This window comes from Lepisma saccharinum, chromosome 1 (assembly GCF_977018435.1).
Source record: "Lepisma saccharinum chromosome 1, izLepSacc3.1, whole genome shotgun sequence".
Classification (NCBI taxonomy): domain Eukaryota; kingdom Metazoa; phylum Arthropoda; class Insecta; order Zygentoma; family Lepismatidae; genus Lepisma; species Lepisma saccharinum.
Window position 1 is genome coordinate 95,087,056 of NC_139229.1, and position 16,657 is coordinate 95,103,712.

A 16,657-nucleotide genomic window follows, 5' to 3' on the forward strand; every position below is an offset into this window, starting at 1 on the left:
TTATTTAATCTTTTAATCCATTACAGGACACACATGTTACTTATATATTCTAACCTCAACATGTTTTACCGGTGTTATTTTACGTAATAGACTGTATCACTAATACAAGTACACTCCGTCTAGCATAAAACTGTAATAGACTAAGGTGTATCAACTCACTATATTATATTATGGTATTTCATTGCATGTATTAGTATATTGTAATGTGAACACAAATTGACATCTCTAATATCACAGCATGTAAATGCAAACATGTGATTCATGGATGAAATAAATCTCATCTAATCTTCTTGGTTTATATTAATCCCCTTTCTCCATTTACAGATCCAAAGTCTGAGATTTTGTTGTCCCGCTGCAAAGAACTCTGTGAAGTTCTTCTTCAATGTGGACATAAATGCCAAGGAACATGTGGAAAATGCCTACAGGGACGGATACACCAGGCGTGCAAAGAAAAATGTGAAAGGACTTTAATCTGTGGCCACAGGTTAGTGTTTGCACAACAGAATGATAATTCTAGTGATGCAGAAATGAATTGTATTCCCTTGTAAAATTCAGTCACAAGCTAAATGAGAATTAGTGCGGGATACAACTGATACTTACGGGTAATAGTTTTTTCTGCATTTCTCATTTGTGTCTTAAAATTTGAATTTAACTGATATGCAATCACACTCACATCAAAGGCAAGAATATTATTTGTAGATATTTGTCAAAGAATTATGCAAAAGCATTTTATTTTTTATTATTATCCTATATTTGTAAGGGGAGGATTTTAACAAGTCAAAACCCCTCCAATTGGTTTAGTAAACATGTTGCATTAATTTCATAATCAAGAAAAAAAAATCTCAAATTAATCAAAACCCTACATGGGCTGAAAAGGTTATGAAAGTTATATTTTTAATCACAAACACACAACACACACAAAGGTAGAAGTTTTAAAAATACCAAAGTGATTGTAGAGATTAATAATTAATGTACATCACTCCAATAGGTATTTACTTCTTTATGGTAGAGTGGTTAGCAAAGCATGCTACAACACCAGGAGTCTGGGTACGAAATCCAGCCTGGACCGTGGTGTTCTTTGTGAGTGTCCCTTCATAAGTTTCATCATATTCATATCATCCACATCTGTGAGATTAGCCAAAAGTGGCAGAAAGGCGAAGTAAAATAAACATAATCAATTAATAATCAACGAATATTTAGATCCAAATTGATCACAGAGAAAATTTTTATGGTTGTGTTTCAAAAGTATTTATTAATAATAAATAAATAGTAACAATTGAATTATTATTATTAAAATTGTATTATCCTTAGAATGCTGTGTTGGAGAGCCACAATTGTCTAGTCAGGAAAGCATCTGAGTAACAAATGGTGGTCACTTGCCTAATTCCTAAGATGAAATATCAGGTGGGAATATTTCTGCCAACTCCCCTGGGGTTCACTCAACCTCATACCAATGCGTACATGGGGGACAACTGTGGGGAGTGAAGACAGCTGCAACATGGTGCTGATAACATCACCTCCATTTATGGCAACATGAAGAATGTGTGCAACCCTAAATTGACTCCTTGTATCAGTCTCCATATCAAGGCCCCTTCATGCTGAGCTGCTGTTAAGATAATATGCATTTCTTTTGAAAAGTTTTATCAAGGGAAAAGGTCTTCTGAGTTTTCTTTTTTCAGAAGAGTGCTAGTGGAATGGGTGGGATGGAATTACTGTACATTGGGAACTATTATTTTCTCCAAAAGTATCAACTTCATGTGTGCAATTTTTGCCATGAAAAATATATGCAGGTATCATTTTGAACTCTTACCAGAGGTCTTACTCCGGTCATCGGGAGATGACCAAGCAAAATACTAAAAATATTGCATTTTAAATATTTTAGAGAAGAACTAAAATATAATTATAACTCAGAATATTCACATATTTGTTCGAAATAAGCCAAGCGACAGCATGAAACAGCTCGAAATACGCAAGAGATTCGCTAAAGTTTAGTGCATCGAAATGAAGGCACGGTACTACCCCTTGCACCGAACCCTCCCGCGAAGCTTGCTATTGAAGGCAATGGTGTTCGATGGCCCAGCTCATCGCAGAATGGTGCGAATCTCTGGTCTCTGCTGGTACTGAGAACAGCCGAACGCTTCCAAACAAGCAGATCCTACGACAAGGTCCTTTCATCCTGAAAAAATCAGGGTTAGCAGAACATTCAATCCAGGAGGGCCATAGAATTGATTTCACAACCACCAAGATCATCAATAAATCATCAAATTACTGGGACCGTCTCATCAAAGAAGCAATAGCCATACGCGGGTAAAAGGACAACCTCAACAGGGACACGGGACTCGAACTGGACCCAGCCTGATTAGTGATAGTGGACTGGGAGCACGGATGTCGGAGAAATGCCACCTGATTGACCCGCCACCTACACCGGACCCCTCCCACACCAAATACTTATAAAGTCACCCTGACTTATCTCTGCACTTCATTCCCTGAAGATGAGAGTGATGCTAGCTCTCGAAAGCTCGGAAGCCTTTCCGGAAATCACCTTGTTGTTTGCCTGAGAAAACCTCTTCAATATTTGCCACCAGGAAAGCTTCAAGAATTATTTTAGCATTCTTTGTTTTTAAGATAAGAAATTTTATTTAAAATTTTGACAACGATAAATTAGAAAACACATTCAGTGTTGACACAAACACTGGGATAATCAGCCTCAGCATTTAAGGGTTAATACACATATTATTATTCTGTATTTATTATATATGGACTCAAAGAAATGCAGCTATGTGCATATGTATATTGATATATATATATATATTTTATTTTTTCAGCTGCAAAATGTTATGTTCTCGTCCCTGCCGACCCTGTGACACAAAATGTGAATACAAGTGCAGGCATCAAAATCCAAAATTCAAGTGTACAAGAAAGAATTGTAAACAACCGGCACCATGTATCCATGCATATAAGGATTTTCAATGTGCAAATAAGTGTGGGCAGCCATGTGTAGGATGTCGAGTGAGTATGTTAGTTACACAATTAAAGTCTTATCATTTACAGAGGCTGATACACTTCCATATAGATGACTTTGAAGTGTTCACGCACCTATGACAGACCGCCTTTCCACCACCGGTTGTGTTCGATGTGACGACCAGCCCTTTTGACGATTGCCCGACAGCGCAGTTTTTACTGGAGAAGACCTCGTGTACAAGGGTTATATTATTTCACTCTTGTTGGGCCACTTTCCAGAGGCCGGAAATCGTGCGTACCTTACGAGAAGAAAGGTGGTGTTTCAAAAGCCCAAATGCACAGTAGTCCATGGGTTTGGAATCGGACTCTACACGGGGATGTCGGAAAAGGAAATAGCACGAACCCCGATACTAGCTTCCATCCATCTGTAGAATGCCAGTGATGATTTGGCTGTGTGTCTTAATGCCTTGTCTTGATGCAGCTCCACACAGTTGGTATCCGCGCCATACATTGTGGGGATTTCATTGTTGTAAATATCAGTTAAAACATGTTCCTGATAATATGCAACATTGTTGGCAACGCGACGTAGCTTCAATTTTCCCCTGTAAGAAGAGCCAGCCACAACCATGAAACTGCGTGGATAACTTTTAGAGCACTGACAAACGTCGTCCTTTTGCATCGACATGTCTGTACGTAATTGAGACGTAACTTTTGGTGAATGACACAGTGGATGGTTGGTAACCGGCTGGCCATAGCATGCTGTGTCGGTGGATTCTCCGATGCTGTCAATGTCTAAATGCCATGTAACACCGGTGGTATCAGCTTCACTGGATGTGGCTTCGTCACAGTCACAGTCCTGGGTAGTCGCGCTGCATATTGTTGCACTATGGCATTCACAGTGGAGCGTCCAACAGCAACTCCATGTTCGTGGCACTGTTTAACTATGCTGGAACAACTGAAGTGAGCATCCGAAAGTTCTACAATGTAGCCTTCCGAGAAGCGATTCACTTTCGGTGCCATTACACTTTGACCAACACGACTACTTTACTACCTGACACAACACAAGGAGCTAAAGAAAGTAACACACAAGAACAACCAACAAACAAACCTGGATCCACCTGATGACCAAGAAGACAAGAAGATAGCCATCGTTCCATACACCGGTAACCTCTCTGAAGTCATGAGCCGCATTCTTTCAAAACACGACATCAAAACGATCCACAAACCACCATCGAAAGTCAGAAGCCGATTTCGAAACCCCAAAGACGACCTAGGACAGAAGACACCCGGGGTTTACTGTATCGCCTGTGCCTGTGGTAAAGCCTACATTGGACAAACGGGGAGGACAATCGAACAGCGCTGCAAAGAACACGCTAGCTACATAAGGAATTTTCATCTCGAAAAATCAGGGTTAGCAGAACATTCAATCCAGGAGGGCCATAGAATTGACTTCACAACCACCGAGATCATCAATAAATCATCAAATTACTGAGACCGTCTCATCAAAGAAGCAATAGCCATACGCGGGGAAAAGGACAGCCTCAACAGGGACACGGGACTTGAACTGGACCCAGCCTGGTTCGCGATAGTCGACTGGGAGTGTGGACATTAGTGAAATGCCACCTGATTGTCCCCCTCCCCCCCCCACCTACACTGAACTTCTCTCACACCAAGTACATATAACGTCACCCTGACTTATCTCTGCACTTCATTCCCTGAAGATCAGAGTGATGTTAGCTCTCGAAAGCCTTCTTGGGAGCCTTTCTGGAAAACACCTTGCTGATTGCCTGAGAAAACCTCTTCAATATTTGTTGCCAGGAAAGCTTCAAGAATTATTTCAACTCATACTACTGCCTCTGGTGAAACTTTAATCTATATGGAAGCATATCAGCCTCTGTAGTAAGAGGAATTTCATGTTATTATCAGACAATATATTTTTGTTGTCAGGCATGAAATACTACATAGAGAAACATTGTAAATGTTTTGTGCTACTGTATCTACTCTACACACACCTACTTCTCTCTCTCTCTCTCTCTCTCTCTCTCTCTCTCTCTCTCTCTCTCTCTCTCTCTCTCTCTCCCCCCCCCTGTCCTATTCTTCTATCTATGTTGCAGTGGATTTGTGACAAATTCTGTGTGAAACTTGGAAAATATTTTACGGAAACACATTACATGTTAAAAACAGCATTTTGGGATTCATCTTTTGGGAAGACTGCAATGTACAAGTGATTGAAACATTTTAATTGATTCATTGATTTGTTGTTTTAAGTCCACTTTATGCACAGGAAAGCTAATCGGGACTGGACCTACAATTTAAAGTGGGACCACAGTGCCATGTGCTTCCACCGGGTATCGAACCTGGGACCCCTTGATTACAAGGCGATGATGTTACCACTACGCCATCTGTGACTGTCCCAAATATTCACTAACTAACTAACTAACTAACTCCCTAGCCTTCTTAAACCCGAAGGTTCATGGCTGCAGCAACACAGGCCTTCCATCTTTCCCTATCTTGAGCAAGTTCTATATACTCTTTTCCATCTCTACCGATTTCCTTTAGGTCCATCTCAACGTTGTCACTCCATCTTCGTCTTGGCCTTCCTACAGGTCTCTTACCATCAGGTTTCCCAACAAGAATCCTGTAAACTCCTCTTTCCTCTCCCATTCGTGTCACATGGCCTGCCCACCTAAGTCTTCTTGATTTAATTATTCTAATAATATCTGGACATGAATACAAATTATGTAGTTCTAAATTATGTAACCTTCTCCACTCACCTGTCTCCTCATCCCTTTTAGGTCCAAAGATTTTCCTAAGGATCTTATTTTCAAATACTCTCAATTTATGTTCCTCTTTCAATGTAAGGGACCAAGTTTCACATCCATATAATACTACAGGCAAAATTACTGTTTTGTATATTTTAACTTTTAGTTTCTTAGATATTAAACGAGAAGACAAAAGTTTATGAAGAGAGAAGTAACATGCATTTCCTGAATTAAGCCTACTTTTTATTTCCTCTTTAATATAATTTTCATTTGTTAATATTACTCCTAAGTATTTGAATTTGGAAACTGGTTCAAACGAGTTGTTATCAATAATTAGATTTTGATTATTACCTAACATTTGGTTTCGGCCTGTAAGCATATATTTAGTTTTCTCTTTGTTAACTTCCAAACCTATCTCTTTAGCAGTTTTGAAAAATATTTTAGCATTATTCTTAATTGTATTCACATCATCCCCCAGTAAGTCTACATCATCTGCATATGCTAACAACTGAGTCACACCATTTAATTTTAGACCTTCTTTAGTTTCTTTTACCTTCCTAACAGCATATTCTAAGGCAAAATTAAAGAGCAATGGAGATAATGCATCTCCTTGTTTTAACCCATCATGAATTGTAAATTTGTCAGACATATTAATACCCACACGAATTTTACTTTCTGTTTCACTGGTGCATATTTTTATCATACTAACAAGTTTCTTAGGTATTCCAAACTCTACTAATATATTATATAATTTATCTCTTTTGACAATCATATGCTTTTTTGAAATCAATGAATAGCTGATGGACATTTTGATTATATTCCCACTTTTTTTCAAGTGTCTGTCTGATGTGAAAAATTTGATCTGTAGTTGATCTGTTACGTTTAAATCCACATTGATAATCACCTATAATTTTATTAGCATATGGGGTTAGTCTTGTTAAAAGAATGTTAGATAATATTTTATATGTTGTTGAGAGTAGAGAAATTCCACGGTAATTATTGCAGTTCATTTTATCACCTTTTTTAAACACAGCAACAATTATGGATTCTTTCCACTGTTGAGGGATTTCTTCTTTATTCCATATTAAACAAATTAATTTATGAATTTGACATATTAAGGAATTTCCACCATATTTAATTAACTCAGCTGGTATTAAATCAATGCCAGGTGCTTTGTTATTCTTTAGCCTTTTAATAGCATCCTTAACTTCAGTCAAGTTAGGTTCTGGAACTAAAGGTTCTGCTGTGTGGACTTCATTTACTTCTGATTTATCTCCTACATGGACATTTAAAAGGTCATTAAAGTAGTTCTTCCATCTATTTAGAATATCGCTTGGGTCAGCTAGAAAATCACCGTCTTTATCTTTTATCAAGTTTACTTTAGGTTGCCACCCCTTTCTAAACTCATTTATACCTTTATATAAATCTCTGATATTTTTATTCACATTTATTTAATTGATTATTTATTGTATATTTGTGTTGTTATGAATTTCTATTTTGTTATGTTAGTAAAATGTGATGTATAATTAATTATGATCACAATATTGGTAATGTAAAATTATCATGTATAATTTCTATATACATTTTGACCATAGCAATGATAAAGAAACAAAAGATAGTAGATCAATAAGTGATAAAATATATGGAAATTTTAAATAGTGACGTCCAAGTTTCATTGAAGTTATCAAAATTCTAATTGCTATTTCATAAGGTGAATACTAGGATGTTTTGTTGAAGTTCAAGTAAAAGGCTTGCTTCACATCCGGGAGGCCCTGAAACATTTTAAGAAAGGCTGTACTTCTGTTGAAGATGATTCCTGTTCAGGAAGACCGTCAACATCAAAAACTGATTCAACTGTAGATAAAATTAATCAACGGTCTCCTGACAGTTTGAGAAGTAGCTTAAGAGGTTAACATCTGAAAACTGGGTCATGAGATTCTGACCGACTGTTGTCAAGAAAATCAAAAGCTGACACAACTATAAGAGAGTTTTTGGCCAAGAATTCAATTCAACTTGGTTCCCAAGCTCCATATTTAAACACTTAGCACTGCTCCCCAAATTAAAAACCACTTTCCAAAGTCGCCGTTTTGAATTCATACACACCATTGAGAAAAATTTCCTTTGAGGAACTCCGCAGCATCGAAAAAGAAGCATTACAGGAAGCAAGCCTTTCATGCCAGAAGTTATGGATTTGGTGAATAGACTCAGGAGGAAACTACTTTGAAGGTGACAAAACTGACAGCCTCTAGTTAAGTATAAACAACGTAGACTTGCAAAGTTTGCAAACTTTCCAGACAGACCTTGTATGCAACCTATTTGACATTTTCCATATCCTTTGGTCAAGCATCTCCAGAAATAAAATGAAATTGAAATTGTAGTTTTAATATTTTTTTCAATAACGAAAAATCAATTTTCCTTTTATAGTTGATGTGTTATATCAACAGTATAATTTATATATCTTCTCCTTTTACAGAAAAGCTGTGAGTGGGAATGTGAGCACAGTAAATGCACTAAGAAGTGCTATGAGATATGTGACAGACCCCCTTGCGATGAGCCTTGTAAGAAGCAGCTGAAATGTGGACATCCTTGTGTTGGCTATTGTGGAGAAATGTGCCCACCACTGTGTAGAATTTGCGATACCCACGCACTTACAGAAGAGTTCTTCTTATATGGAATGGAAGGTGAAGAAGACTCAAGGTGAGTGTGTGTGTGTGTGTGTATATTTATATAAATATATATGAGGGGCAGTCAAATGAAAACCGAACACCCGTTACAAAATGACAATGGACTTTGTTTTATTCAAAAGTAATTGCCAAAAGTGTTAAGACATTTATCCCACTGGGAGACGAGACGATCAATTCCAGTCTTGAAGAAAGAGGTAGGTCGCTGACGGATCCACAACCTCACCCACTGTTGCACTTCTCGTCCGAATGAAACCGACGTCCACGAATGTCTTTCTTCAGGTCACCAAAAATGTGGAAGTCACAAAGGGAAATATCGGGGCTGTATGAAGGATGTTCAAGCGTTTCCCAGCCAAATGTCTGAAGCTTATCCCTCACCAGATTGGCAGTATGGGGATGGGCGTTATCATGCAAGAGGATGATTCCGTCTGACAGCATTCCAGGGCGTTTTGACTTTATGGCACGTTGCAGTTTCTGCAACGAGTATGCATAGCGCTGCGCATTGATTGTGACTCCACGCTCTAGGAAGTTGACAAACAGAGGGCCCTTGCAGTCAGCTCAGCATGACCTTACCGGAACTCATATAAACAGCCTTGGATTTCTTTGGCGGGGGAGATTCGATGTGTTTCCATTGTTGGCTTTGCCGTTTACTCTCGGGCTCAAAATGGTGGCACCACGTTTCGTCCCCTGTGACGATACGTGACAGAAATGCATACTCTTCCTCGTGGTACCGCTGCAAATGACTCAGACATGCAGTCATTCTGTCAATCTTTTGTCCCTCCGTCCGTTGATGCGGAACCCACGAATTTCTTACTCTGTGATTCGTCGGTCTTCCTGGATCAGACCATCGATCCTTGTAATCACAGCAGGCATAATGGCTCTATGGGTCCGTCCCGGGCGCGGATCGTCTTGCAGTGATGTGCGTCCTTCGCGGAATCTCTTCTGACACTCATGCACACTTGTCAGGGACATGCAGTGTTCACCATACACTGCAGACATGCGACGATGAATTTCGCGTGTTCCAGCACCCTCAGTCACCAAGAAACGAACCACACCTCTCTGCTCTTCTTTGCTTGCCTCCATTTCCAATGCTGGACGAACACACTTTTCACTACGCTCACCTCCTGAGCAATAACGAATCAACTGTGTGGACCTGTGCATTTTCACTATGCATTTCTCCTACCCTACAGATGGCAGTATCGATACGTAACAACAGTGTTGCCAACTTTTGCGAGGAATGTGTTTTATGGTGGGTGTTCGGTTTTCATTTGACATATATATATATATTTTATATCCCCCCCTTCCCATTTCCCTTATATTGTGATGATGCCACACTCAGCAGAGTGACATCTCGTCTATTAACCCTTCACTGGTATACACTTTAATGTAAGTTTTCCATGGATTATGGTATCACTTTCTAGTCTTGTGTAGCTGTCATTTGCAATGTCTGCATCCAAACGATATAATTGTTGGTTGCTGCACTTCTCTCAGTGAGAGCAAACACACCATTTTGATAATAGTCCATGCCTCCGAGCACCATGCTTGCATGTATAAAACCACATAACCATCTTCTTTAGATTATTTTATTATTTCTGTGCTGCTTGAGTCCATGTTCTTTCATTATTTTCTGTTTTAAATATTTGGTTAAATATTATTTTGGTATTTGTCTTCACTCACTTATTACTGATATGTCTCACTAAGTTAACTTTGGAAACTGATGTTTAGCACAAATGAAGAACCCTAGCATAGTTCCATGAACCATGTCATGCAGAAGGAGAAGACCTGGACAAAGTGTTTAATGGACTTGTCCTTTCTACTCAATACATTGGGTGTGATAATACTACATGTGTTATACATCCCTTCTCATAACAAAATAATGAGGTATGGAACTTATCTGTGAATGCTTTGCAAATTAGTTAACATCAAAAGTTTTTTTTTTTTTAAAAAAAGGTTACTTTTTCTTGATAATTTGTTTCTTATAAAATGCAGTCAGTTATATGCAATGCAAGAATATAATTTTGTTATTATGTAACGAATAAGTTGTTGGTTGATTTAGTGTTTTAAGTCCACTTTATGCACACTAAGGCTAATCGGGACTGGACCTACAGCTTAAAGTGGAATCCGAACCACTTGTGCCTCCACCGGGTATCGAACCCGGGACCCCTTGATTACAAGGCGACGACGCTACCACTGCGCCATCTGGGAGGCCCACGAATAAGTTGTGATACGTCTTTAGCAGTAACTATATATAAACAACTTTTAATCCGATGAATCTAAAAAGCTCTCGAGAAAAAGACACAAACCATGAAATTCATATGTGGGTACTGTGCTCACACATATACCAGCCATGATACTCTATCAATGAAGGATTAAATTTGTAAGAGATTACCCCCCCCCCTCTCCCCCCACGAAAAGAAAGTTATTGAAAGAAAATTTAATTTAATTTTCAGTAGTCACGATGGTGACTTTGCTTCCCAAAACAAGATTTTCTGCATTCAGTTATTCTTGCAAATATTTCAGTTCTGTGCTGCCTTTTGTCCTTGCTTCAATATCAATAAGAAACTTTAACTATGAAAATGTGGGCATAACATGAGAAAAAATAATTTTTCATTCTCCAAACTGAAACACTTCAACTTGATTGATTGATTTGGTGTTTTAAGTCCACTTTATGCACAGTAAGGCTAATCGGGACTGGACCTACAGTTTAAAGTGGGATCCGAACCACAATGTGCCTCCACCGAGTATTGAACTCGGGACAAGGCGATGACGCTACCACTGCGCCATCAGGGAGGCCCCGAAACACTTCAACTGATTTAGCTCAAAGTAATACCAGAGCACTCCTCAAAGAACTGTGTATTTCCACATTTGGTAATCTCTTTACGTTTTTCAATCTCGTTTAAACTACTCTTTCACAGCTTATTGAATGAGTGACAGAGCACCTGGGTATGGGTGTACTTGGTGAGTGTTCTTTCATCTGTCATCACCCATTTTCATTGTCACAATTAGTCAAAATGGCAATAATAAAAATGCAAAAAAGTTTCAAGAAGGCAAGCTTTAAACCTACCTTAGTAAAACTTTGGGGAAAAATCACTTGGTACACACAAGAGATATTTCCCTTTGTTTGAGATTGTTGAGTAATCTTTCAACAATTCGTGCTCCTTTAATGAGAAAGATCTGTAGTAGTTCATTCCAATGTACATAGTGATCAAATGATGAGTGTTAACCTCTGGAATTTTTACATTATAAATACCTTGTTCCACCTATATCAACCTCAGTGAATTTTAATTAACTTTGATTTTTGTTTATATATTCTTAAAATGCAATATGGAAAGTTTTGCTTAAGGCTGGAAGTGAATTTTTCTGAATTTATATTGATACGTTGTTTAGGTGGCTAAGTTCATTAAAATTTATGCTTTTATCTGTTTCAAATCCTTGTGTTGTGATTGAGCATAATGTTATGTATAATCATATAGCTCCGAGGAAGAAGAACAAATGTATTCCACAGTCTGCTGTTGATCAGATAAGAGTTAGTTTCAGATTATTCTGGCACCATGTTGTACACATGTTGAAAGTTTATTAAACTTCGTTTGTATTTTTATGTTCAGAAGTATTTTATTGTGTCTATCCATGTTTTCACGTGTACCTAAGCATTCCACTAACCACTCAGGAACGTTTCACCTTTCGTGCATTGAAAAAATTAAAGCAATTAAGATCCACATTAACAATTAAAGATCTTACCCACGTTTGAATCACTGCCTAAGCATGGGTGTTCTGAGTGTTTCCATCATCATAACATCACTTATCCTCATTGTCACGATTAGCCAAAAGTGGTAGAAAAACAATGCTAAATAACAATCAAAATAAAAATCAAATTGTAGAACTTCTAACCATATGCATCAGTCAAATTATTATTAGGTATTTGAGGTCAGACCTTTTCCAAGAATCAAAACAGATGACCTTAAATCTCCACATTGAACTGATCTCAAAATCAACTCTTTATCTGAAAGAAAGGATGAATTTTTAAAATTAACTTAACCATATTAGTGCTGGCTGCAGTGACATGCGGTGACGTTAGTGGCGTGCTCAAGAGGATGGGGGGGGGGGGGGTCGGTGTGGGTCACACCCCTCCCCCTTTAGGGCCCAGTATTCCTAAAAAAAAAGAAGAATGTCAATAATAGGAAAAGATTGCAAAATTATGAATGAGTACTAAAAGAAAGTACACGTAACCCCCACCCACATTTGAAAATAAAAAACAATTTGATTTGACTCTAAGCCAAAGATCCTGGGTTCGAATCTCAGCTTGGCCATGGGTATTCTTTGTGTGTCCCTTCATCAATTTTATCGTACCAAAAGTGACGGAAAAGCGAAGTAAAATAAACCAAATTGAGCAATCAATCAATGATTTGATTTCATTTTTGTTACTTAGCATCGCTTTTTTGTCACATTTGGTTAATTGCGAAGATGATGCGATAAAATTAATGAAGGGACAAACACAAAGAACACCCATGCCCAGGTCGGAGTTCGAACCCGGAACTCCTGGTGTTGTAGCGTGCTGTGATAACCACTCCCCCACGGTTGGTTGATTTGGTGTTTTAAGTGCACAGAAACAAAACAGGTAACAAAACACAACACTTTTTTTTGATATGATATTCATTTGACTTTTTGATTTCTGAGATACATTTTTCATTCCAAATTATTTCATTATACACTGCAACACATAGGACAAGAATGCGCACTCATCATGGGTTCGAATCCTGGCCTGGATTGTACATATGAGGTCCCTTCATCAATTTCATCATATCATCACTCATCCTCATTTTTGCGATAACCAAAGGTGGCAGAAATGCGAAGTAAAATAAACCAAACCAACAACAATATGAACACGTGTTCTCTTGCCCAAATAAATACATCCGTATTTATGACTGTTAGAGGCCAAGAGTAGTATATTTAAATAAAACACTACTAAAACCAGAGTGAGAGAGAGCCTGAGCACATATTTGTAATTTAATCATTATATATTCCATATTTGAAAAAGAAAGAAAGCATAACATTATTGTCTGCACATAACACATTCCCATTTCATAAATAATAAAACTACATCCCATATTATACATAGGTACATATTGTACAACATGTAAAAGGTTGTGTAAATACAGAGAACATAAGTACTGCAGAAAATTTTACCCTGAGTTCTTTAGAAGATTTACAAAACAATCTATGAGAAACCAATCCCCTATCTGTCCTTTAGGAGATAGACTGGGGGACCTGAAAGCCTGGGCTTTCAACCATTGCAGCAAGGGGGCAAGGGAGGTAGAGGTAGAAATATTCCTTTTCCTTGGGCCGGCCGTTTCTACCTGGAAACTGGTCAGGTGGAGGAAGAGCGAGCTAGGGTATCCAGCCAGCTTTGCCCACGGATCACACCGATGGACGAGAAGCACGTGGAAAAGAAAGTGTTGCATATGAACTGTGGCTTTAACAAGACAATAAATAATGTGATTTGAATATAATTCGAGATGTGAGATTGATTGATCTATCTCTGCTAGACTAGCTACTCCTCAGTGCACGTCACTGGCTGGCTGGCCTCTGTGGCAAAGTGGTTAGCACGTTGTGCTGTGATGCCAGGGATCCTTGGTTTGAATCCAAGCCTAGGCAAGGGTGTTATTTTTGTCTCATCATCAATTTCATAATATCATCAACCATCCCCATCTTTACAATTAGCCAAAAGGAACAGAAAACGAGATAAAATGAATCAGTAAATTAACCATGTCAGAGCTCATGGTTCAGATTGAAAGGCTGACTAGTTTTTTCATTGTTTAAGAACAGATAATTAAAGTATGTAGAAAATACAGTTGAAAGCATTATTAATTGCTTTCTCATATGTCACTATTTTTTTTAATTAAATGAGGGGCTTCATATATAATTTTCTGTATTATTGGTGATACGTTTGTGAAGCTCTTTGTATGTAAGTTTTTGGTTATATATTTTTTTTAAGTAAGTAATGTTTTTCAGTGGACCAAATGAAAAAACTTAAAATGCGGGAAAATGTAAAATCGGGGAAATTTCATAGCATTTTTCTCTGTTGGAATCATGAAGATTAAATGTGTAATGCAGGAAAATGTAAAGCCAGGGAATGTAAAATTGGGGTTCCATTGTCTTTATATTCATTATAATTCCTATTATAGATTTGTATACTTGGAAGATTGTGGGCACACCATAGAAGCAAAAGGACTTGAGTATTGGTTGACTCATTCAGATGAGGAACACGAGGAAATAAGATTAAAAACATGTCCAAGGTGTAAGACCACCATTACAAGAAATTTTCGATATGGAAACGAGATCAAGATGCTGTATGCTGATCTACATGAAATAAAAATGAAAATGTTTGGTGAAATGTCCAAGATTTCAGAGAAGCAAGAGGATATAAAATCTATGATAAAGAATATTCCACAAAGTTCTGGTAAGTATATTTTCATTTACATTGGTTGTTATTTATGTGCTGAAAACAGCAAATGGCATAAAGCACTAGTACAAAGAAACCGTTATTTACAGCATATTGTAATAAATCGAGTAGTATAATTCTTCTTGTATGTTTGCATTGCATGCATGCATTGTAGAACTATTCCTCTTGCAATTTACGGTTATTACAAGCATTTAAACATGTTTTTTTTTTATGTAATATTTTGGGGGAACACACGTTCCTTTCATCACACATTTATTTGTAGTTTGATCAGCATTACAGTACAGTTTCCCAAATTTTTCTGTGGTATCAGAGTGCTACACTTGTGTCTATTCTTATTTTCAAGATATATTTTTTTATATTTTCTTCATTAATATTTCTACATTCTATTTCACATCTTATTGTTATGCTATGGTTTGTTGGAAAGTTAACTTTTATTAGTTGTACTGTGTTGTTGGACATTAAATTCTGAATCTTCTCTAATTTTATTAAGTCAAAAGGCAGATTAGTACTGTAACCATTTCAGTAGTGAGTGTTATCCTGGTGGGTTTTTTTATAATTTGATTATGTCCATAAGATATACGAATATCTAATACTCTGCATGCTTTTTGTTTTGAAGATCAATTGCAATTTGACACTGTTAGACTTTGTAATAATATAATATACAGGATTATTCCAAAATTGGTTACCTAAAACTAGAATTAAATAACTCCATTTGTATAAATTATTTACATAATAGATTTACTGTATTAAAGTTTACATATTTACGTGTTGTGCGAGTTACTCACTGTATAATATAATCTATACAAAATTTGTACAAAATAGTCTTACGTACGTGAGTGAGTATAGAATTTTGAAACTACGTTTCGGGGTTTCGACTGCCCCCTTCTTCAGGTTCTTTTTCTTCTAGGCACAAATCATTTTATACTGCGTCAAGAGTGTTAAAAGGATTAGGTTAAAAGGTTTGGTTGAAAAACGATTGTTAAAAACTGGTCACCATTCATTTAAAATCCCCCAGTTAAAAATCTTGCTATAAGGTGTTCCCCATTCTCCGTAAAACCTCATTTACGTGTGATCCTATTAAATTGACTAAACACATTCCCTTGTTCTGCTTGCTCTGACGGTCTATTCTTGACCTAGAAGTCGTGAAGGTTAATTCCCCTCCTACACTGTTCAGCCTTCCCCTACTTGTGTCACCAATCCAACTCAAACTCTCGTTCCACCTCATTTAAAAAAAATGGGATGGAACAAAGAAAGAGGATCGTAAGATAAGATTCCATGTCACTCCGGAAGTGGTCCGTGCTGTTGAGGTGGAACGAGAGTTTGAGTTGGATTGGTGACGCAAGTAGGGGAAGTCTTAAGTGGGACGTTACTGGTCGAAAATGTCGGCATCTCCGCTAGCTCGCCTGCCACAGTTCTCCCAATCTCTCAGCCTCGCAAGGAATTTGATGCATGGTACATATATAATTGTGGAGGAAGGTTACTGTATTCCTTCATAATAGTGCCCAGCCGTGTATAGCACATGGTGCCAAATTTCTGGCAATTTTCTCACACAATAAGCACAAGTCAGTCACAAGAAATATAGGGAGGTGCTGAGGAGATCATTGATTATTTTGTTTCCCACTTGATTTGCTTCCTGTGCTACTGTTCTTCAAACTACTAATCATCATCATCCTTTGCCATTTCCTACATCTGGCTGGGTCGGCATAGAAGTCAAGCTTCTCAATTTTTTCCTGGTCTTCCACCACTCCTCTCTTTCCATGGTATTTCAATCTTGTCCTCTTCTTTTAACATTC

At 37.7% G+C, this 16,657-nt stretch overlaps 1 protein-coding gene across 1 annotated transcript in view; it reads left to right on the plus strand.

The window, feature by feature from the left end:
• Window positions 1-16,657, plus strand: part of LOC145998384 (NFX1-type zinc finger-containing protein 1-like) — a 61,571-nt gene that overhangs the window by 35,308 nt on the left and 9,606 nt on the right. Inside the window, exons 7-10 of the mRNA XM_083134791.1 lie at window positions 325-484; window positions 2,826-3,009; window positions 8,197-8,420; window positions 14,587-14,861. Of these exons, the coding sequence (XP_082990917.1) occupies window positions 325-484; window positions 2,826-3,009; window positions 8,197-8,420; window positions 14,587-14,861 (843 nt within the window). The remainder of the gene's footprint in view (window positions 1-324; window positions 485-2,825; window positions 3,010-8,196; window positions 8,421-14,586; window positions 14,862-16,657) is intronic.